Raw genomic sequence first — 7,681 nt, forward strand, 5'->3', positions numbered from 1 at the left:
GTCTGTCTAAGTTACGTTTGTCCACATTGTTGCAATGAGTTTAGTGGTGTCCTTCATGAGGGGTTGGTGAGATTATGTTCCTACACACAACCATGTGCATTGCTTATCTACTACACATTTGTACATAAATACCTTTGATTATATGCATGCATGCTCATATATATGTATTCACATATACATTCTCAAATGGTGGAGGCACACAAGCATATGTAGGTGTTTCAAAGCCTAAACAAAGCTTTGAATTTATTTGCGTCGAGCACTCTTCATTAGTCTTCATCTTCTCAAAGCACGTTCAATGAGTTTGAGACTAAAGCAATTTAAACTTTGGGAGTGAATTAAAATAAGCCATACGAGGGGTTAAATTTACAGGAGGGTCTGACTCATAGGCAGCTAGGAGGTGTGCTTCATACCTTTTCAAGACATGGCCCTCACATCAACTCGTGGGCAAGTGGTCACTCCAAAAAATGAGACGAGAAGTGGCAATTCTTCATGTTGGAGATCTCAAGATAAAAACCTCAGTAATCTCAACAGTTCACTTGTGTGACCTACATGCACACACCAATGAAGCTCAAAGATAAGAGAGATGCTACCAAAGAAGAGAAGAGAAGAGAAGAGAAGGAAAAGAGGGAGGGAGGGAGAATTTGCTTTTGCGATGGGGGTGCATGATCTGACCCAACAACATTCACTCTACTTTCAAGACTCCCTCCCACAAAGCCTTGTAAGCTGACATCGTGCCACGACTAACAAAATCATATTGAGATATTAAAGAGAGCTCCACACGGTACCTAAAAATTTCGCACATTGAATTTGCACAAGCGGTACCTCCATCCACATCATACTCCCCCTCCTTTCCTTTGAGATAGATATTTTTGATGCAAGACTTTAAAAGGACGATCGAACTCGAGCTGAGGTCGGTCTCCATCGCCATAAAACCCTACTTGGACGCGAAACGGACTTTCGGATGACCCAATCATTATAACTCACAAGTCGGGGAAAATAAATTAGATATATACGCTTTTGAACAGAAAAAGAGAAACCACCCCAAGAAAAATAATATAATAATAATAATAATAATAATAATGTCTTTGCATGTGAACCGGCAAAAAAGAGACTGTAATTAAAAAAGAGCAGTGCCGCGCATTCAATGCAGCAGAGTCAAGGGCATGGTGTCCGTCATAAATGCCCGCACCAGAACGCCCCCCGCCCAGGTTCCGGGCCCACGCTGCTTTGTAATTTGCCATCCACGGCCACCTCTCTTTTTTTTCCTCTAAATTCTCTTTTTTTTTGTCTTTCATATCTTTTATTCCTGCTCGGAGAAAAAGCATAAATTCTTTTCCGAGTTCTCTTTTCTTTTATATCCATTTTCCCTGCTTTTGAGAAATACTACATACACAGGCGGCAAAAGAAACATAAAAGTCTTTCAGGTAGGTGAGCCATTACATTCCCAGGTTGAAGCTTTTAAGCTCCAAAAGAGCATTTGATTGGAATAAAAAAATGGGCTAAATTCCTAGGATGAAAGTAAGGAGCAGCCAAGTAACCTTGTCAGGCAGGAACAGAGCCGGCGGGCTGGTGGCATCGTATCTTTCAGTAGCATGGTATTGCAACAACTTTCAGCAACAACCCTGAGTAACTGGATTATTGCAGTCTCAAGTTGTCGTCGATGGAATATAAGAGGAAGGCATCATATACAGCGCAGTCAATCAAACATATAATGACCCTCTTACATATCATACCTTAGGCTCATTCTTGTTCAGGGATACACCTAAATAACTAGAAAAGGAAGGGGGGGAGAGGCATGATGACAGTCTAACGAGAGACCCACACAACACACCTTGGAAGAAGAATCAATATAAATGGGGTGATAATCTTGGTGTAGCAAAGGCTTGCAAGGGTTGTTCCAGTACCATCAAACCATAGGCTTCCTTCAACTCAGACTTGCAGGCGTGTGACGGTGCCCAATGGAAGCCTTGAATCAGCCTGGCCAGGCCGAGGAGGACGACGGTAGAGCCGAGCGTGGCACCGGGGCACCCTCTGCGTCCCGCGCCAAAGGGAACGATGCGGAGATCGGGGTCGTTGAGCTCCATGACGTACGGCTGTTGCTGCTGATCATGATTTGGCAGCAGGAAGCGCTCGGGTAGGAACTCGAGTGGCCGGTCCCACACGCGGGGATTGCGCCCGAGAGAATAGGTGTTGATGAGGATCCTAGTGTTCTTGGGGATGTGGTAGCCATCCACCTGAGTGTCCTCCAAGGATACATGGGGGATGAGGAAGGCCCCCACTGGATGCAACCTGAAGATCTCCTTCACCACTGCCCTCAAGTAATTCAAGCTGCACACATCAGCTTCCTCCACCACCCTCTCCGTGCCCACCACACGGTCGATCTCCTCCCTCACCTTCTGCATTATGTCTGGGTTCCTTATCAGCTCAGCCATTGTCCACTCGCTTGTGATTGAGGATGTGTCTGTCCCAGCTGCCACGAGGTCCTGCCACCACACACACGGACATGTCATGCCAGCCTTCTTCCTCACCATATATGCGTTACACACATGTTGCAATCAAGAAAATGTAAACAATGAACAGGTCAGCTCATTCCTAGGGTTGAACTTCAGATGATCACACTGTTAAAGAAGATGTCAAAGAAGATATAATTGGTATAAAATCAGATTGACGGTTACAACCAGGCTATACACTGTTCACTACGTCGAGCCACACTGTCGGGTCAAACACTCACTAGTGGTGGCGTTTGACTGGATAAACGGTGTCTGGTCCGTTCATCAATCACTGACTGGCTTCATGGAGACAATACAAATGGGTGTTTTCTAGCATCAAACCTGGAGCTAGCTTAAAACGGTGGATCTCAGGACACCCCTATGCTAAGAGAAAGCTGTGTATCAAGATCAAATAAACTAGGCATTACCTCGAATACGAGTCTAGTCTCTACGTGCAAATTGAGATGGCTCATGTGGAATGTCGTTTTTATTATCAGACAATAAAAATCCTTTTAAACAGAAAACTACTTAAAAGGTCCCTGAACTTTGAGAGGAAAATGAGTAGAGAGATTACGATGCCTATTCAGACGAGCTCGATTGTAAAGTGTATTCCCCTGAAAGACACTTCAATATAAAACGCGTAGATCAATGTGGAACCGACACGATGATCAGGTATTCTTATCGACAATAAAACATGATGCTTTCTTGTTGTCCAAGTTCCAACAAATGCTTAGAGATGGGGCAACCAAAGCATCAAAAAGTGACTCATCTGATCGATAGGATATCTCATTGCCAGAAAAGCATACATTACGTGCACGAGCTATTTTTTTAAAAGATTGAATTAAAGATGATAGCGAGGGACAGACGCTTACTATGAGGATAGCTTTAATGGTGGCTTGCTTGAGGTGGGGTTCGCCGTTCTCGCCGGGGAGGGAGAGGAGGAGGTCGACAAAGTTAGTGTGGATGTGGTCGTCATGGGCGGAGTTGGCTGAGGATTGCCGCTGCATGCGGCGGTGCTCGGCGATGATGGCGTCGTAGATGTCATCGACGCGGCGCATGATGCGCTTCATGGCGCGCTCGCGGCCCTGCGGGTCGAAGGGGCGGAGGAAGGGCAGATAGTCCGCCACGTTGAACGCATTCAGCAGCGCGAACGAGGCGTAAATCAGGGCCTTGTGCTCGGCGGCCTGGGCGGGGCCCGCATCCCCCACACCGAAAAACCGCTTCCCAAGTATCATACGCGTCAGCAGATTACTGGACAGGCCCCCGAACGCGTCGCGCAGATTGACCGCCCTCCCAGCCTCGGAGGCCGCCACCACGTCCCGGACCATGCACCGGACCTCCTCCATCCGCCCCTGCCGGTAGTACTCTAGCCGCTTCGGTGTCAGCAGCTCGAACAGGCACAGCCGCCGCATGCTCCGCCAGTGCGCCCCGTACGGCGAGAACGCGATGTCCTGCCCGCCGTACGTGAAATGCTCTGAGGCTATGTTCTTCGGCCGCGATGCGAACACGTGGTCCTGCCTCCTCAGGAACTCCCTCACCACCCTCGGATCGTCCGTCACCACCGCTCTCACGCTCCCGAGCCTCAGGTATACCAGCGGCCCGTACCTCGCGTTCATTTCCTGCATCCCATGGTGGGGCACCGACCCTACCTGCAGCAGGTTCCCCACTACCGGCCATGGCCTTGGCCCCGGCGGCAGCCTCTCCGGCTTCGGACGCGGCTGCCATAGGCTCTGGAACACTTTGATGATGATGCATGTGAACAGCAGCAGCACTAATGAGAGCTTTGCAGAGGAGAATGCCTGTAGCGATACGGTCGGCTGCAGCAGCTGGCTCCAAGCAGCGGTTGATGGAAAAAGGATGTCCATTGCTTTGAGGTTTCGGATCAAACCTCCATGAAACGATGGTGGCAAGCTCCGGGCATTCAGGCAGCTGACAATCTGATTTTGTAGCAGGAGCAACAGAGGGGAAGCTGTTACGGGTAACTCGGCTATAAGACAGAGCTGCTATGGTTATCTAGCTGAAGCAGTCAGCGCGATATAGAGAGAGAGAGAGAGAGAGAGAGAGAGAGAGAGAGAGAGAGAGAGAGAGAAATGGGCGGTGTATTGGGTATACAATAAGAAGCTAGAGAAATGTACAAGAGCCTTTGATAAATGACAGTGAGAGAGTGTGCATAGAATGGAGCCTACAGCAAAGTTCCTCAAGGCCGGTGTGAAAACCAGAAAATGACAGCCAGCTGAACAGAGAGAGGGGGTTGGGGGGGGAGGGGAGGGGGGGGGGAGGCAGTGAGGGACGAGGAAAGAGGGATGCAGAACGATGGGCGAAAGTTAAAACCCGCGATGGAGAAGAAACAGCCTGGCCTACAAAGGAAAGAAGGTCGAAAGAGAAGCGAAGTTGGTGAGGCAAATCAATGCGTTGGCGTTGTCCTACTTCATTCCCAGGATTAATAAGGCTATTTGAACTTTTTGAACATCACCATGGCCATCCAACTTCTTTTCCCATCTGCCATCACCTTATTTAGTCGGGTGCCGTGGCCTTTACCCCCCAGGAAAATCCAGTTCGGTGGGTAGCACCGAAAAAGCAATCACGTCAGGCACCCGAATTCCTGTTATTTCCAGAAAACCTGGAATTTCAGAAAATCGGGGAACAAAAATTTGTGGTTTAACATTTCTCTGGGCGAAAATTATATTTATATATATATATGTATATGTGGCTTAACATCTTTCTCTTCCAGGTTAAATAAAGCCTTGAATTTAACCGCATGTATTATTTTTCATCGCACCAACGAACTCCGAATTTTCAACCGTGCCCCGTTCGGAAATTGGGAATTCAAGAGTGGCCAGTAGATATACCGAAATAGTCATCTCGAGGCTCCACGTTGCTTTGCCTTTTCGTTGGCTCCTTTCACAAAACTCCTTCAATGCATCTCTCACTTCAAGAGTTGAGTAGCTACCAAAACAGTCGCCTTCGAGCTCCTTCCTTGCTGCTTCACCTTTACTTGGGCTCCTTTCAGAAGACTCGTTCAACGCCTCTCGAGGCAGCACAACAAGTTGGAAGCATTCATCCACTCCTTTAAGGTACCAAACCTAACCATGTGAGCTATGTAGCTTCAGCCTTCTACTTCATGCTACTAAAATAGTTGATGTAGCATGCTTTGGAATTTTCGCAATGGTACCTCACAGTGCCCCATGCATGTAGGGTAGCCTTGAGCTACCCCTAGCACATCAACTCAAGACCTCATCAAACTCACACGTCCATTTTACCAGTCGACCGATACACTACCGATGCATGCTTTGTAATTCACTTTCTAAACAAGTAAAACCCATGCATGTGGAAATTAATCTAGTTAAGCCACATAGTTGTTTCTGATGTTTAGAAATCATTGTCATAGTAGGTGAAACTAGGCTTGAACATATGTAGCAAAACTTGGATTTCTTCATAGCTGACCTTTTCTATCATCGTCGCATGTCACCAATACACACCTCTGTATCATCCTTAACAATTCATTGGTAGACTAGAGTTTTGGACTCCTAACAAAGTTTGAATAGGTGTGAGCATTCTACATAGCACATAGCAATTCCAAAGGTGATGGCCTAACAATTAGCACTCAAGTTCACAATCGTAAGGTTGTCCATTCAAGTCTCGTTGGGTGCATCACTTGGTTGGATACCTACGCTCACATTGTGTGTTTGTGTAAGTCCCAGTTCTTGCCCACTTGAACACTCAATTGGTCCTCCTCCATGGTAGGGCCACTGAGGAGGAGGGCCTCTGTGCAGTCAAGTTATGTTATTCATTCAACTCATGAGCTATCTTTTCTTCACGTGCAAAAAATGCCAATGTGGCTCTTCCCCCGTGTCTCAACTAATATTTGGAGGGGAAGCACCCCCACCATGGGTGTTTGGTGTGTGTACCTTATCTTAGAGAAAAAACGTTAATACAAAGCACAGAATGGGATGTGCCTTTTTTACAAAAGCTTATACTACAAGATTGAAGCAAGATCAAAGGAGATTTTAAAATTGCAAGTTATTTTCGATTCTCAAATACATTTCGCCCTTTATATTAATACATGTCACTTTGTAACATTAGAATAGTGTGTTGGCAACCTTTTCTTCAATAATTTCTTGTTTTGCACCTTTACTTGCTCACTTCCCTCTACTGAGTCTTCAAGTTTGTCACAACTACTTATTTTACCACATAATAAGCTTCAAACAATTTTAGATATACCTAAAATATTAGTTTTTTAAAAACCAAAAACATCATTTATAACCTTTGCCCTAAGAACATAAAAAGAATGTATTTGAATGCAATGACTTCATTGAACCAAGTCTGTATATAACAAGGGAGAATGGCATATGTTCCTCCAATAATCGAGTCTTTGCAGGTACCTTTGAAAGGCAAAAAGTGGTGGGTGCAATATTGCACAAAGGGCACATCTTGTAATTATGTTCATAGTATAAGAGTGGATGAACAAGAGTTTCCTCCTTCCATAGAAGAAAGGATCGTATAATTTTGTCCAATAATCAACTATTGTTAGCTATCATTGAAAGGGCAACATGAATGCATCATTGCAAAAAAGATAGATGTTATAGTAAATCATTATACATTAAGAACATTTGAATATTAGTTTTCTCCTTTGTATGCCTTAAGTAGGGACCATCACCAATGGTAAATACTCATCTTTCTAGCTCTAACATGGGTCCATAGCCCTTATGTAATATTTGCCACAACAACCATAAAGTTGTAGGGTCAATAGTTGGGACTACAACTTGCTACATGTGTAACACCATTAATACATTACTGTAACACCATTAATACATTACTGAATTTATGCTCCATCAACCACAATCAAGCCTGTAGGAAAGGGAAGTGAATTTATTAGGTAGGCTAGGAAGGAAAACAAAAGGATTGTCAATATTCTAATAAAGCCCCTTGATATTGAACCTTCCGTAATGTGAACAATGGCATGGTTATTCAAACAACTTGTTTAATCCAATAAGACAATGTCTTAATCATTGAGTGTGAAGGTTGTATTAAGCTAATTATCTTGTTGTGTCATTAACAAGTCCCACAATCACTCTAAATCTAAATGCCTATTCTAAAGAGTTTTTAGGTTTAATCATTGATATAAAAGCTAACACGTTGAACCACATGGAATCCACGTGAGCCTAGGGCAATGCGTCATTGGCTACAATCAA

At 45.0% G+C, this 7,681-nt stretch overlaps 1 protein-coding gene across 1 annotated transcript; it reads right to left on the bottom strand.

Moving 5' to 3' along the window:
• Positions 1-1,043: 1,043 nt before the first annotated feature.
• Positions 1,044-4,765, bottom strand: LOC148038529 (cytochrome P450 703A2-like). Its single transcript, XM_087673080.1, has 2 exons — positions 3,362-4,765; positions 1,044-2,483 (listed from the first exon to the last, which is right to left on the bottom strand). Exons 1-2 carry the CDS (start codon positions 4,352-4,354, stop codon positions 1,845-1,847), a joined length of 1,632 nt encoding a protein of 543 aa, XP_087529206.1. The 5' UTR covers positions 4,355-4,765; the 3' UTR covers positions 1,044-1,844.
• Positions 4,766-7,681: the final 2,916 nt, after the last annotated feature.

This window comes from Lygodium microphyllum, chromosome 3 (genome assembly GCF_053477565.2).
Source record: "Lygodium microphyllum isolate KBCC chromosome 3, Lygodium_microphyllum_v1.1.10, whole genome shotgun sequence".
NCBI classification, from domain to species: Eukaryota; Viridiplantae; Streptophyta; class Polypodiopsida; order Schizaeales; family Lygodiaceae; genus Lygodium; species Lygodium microphyllum.

Excerpts from the sequence above, each read along its gene's own strand:
- LOC148038529 (XM_087673080.1), bottom strand. The coding sequence starts at position 4,354 with ATGGACATCCTTTTTCCATCAACCGCTGCTTGGAGCCAGCTGCTGCAG. Across the intron at positions 2,484-3,361 it reads CCATTAAAGCTATCCTCATA|GACCTCGTGGCAGCTGGGAC; the intron begins GTAAGCGTCTGT and ends GTGTGGTGGCAG.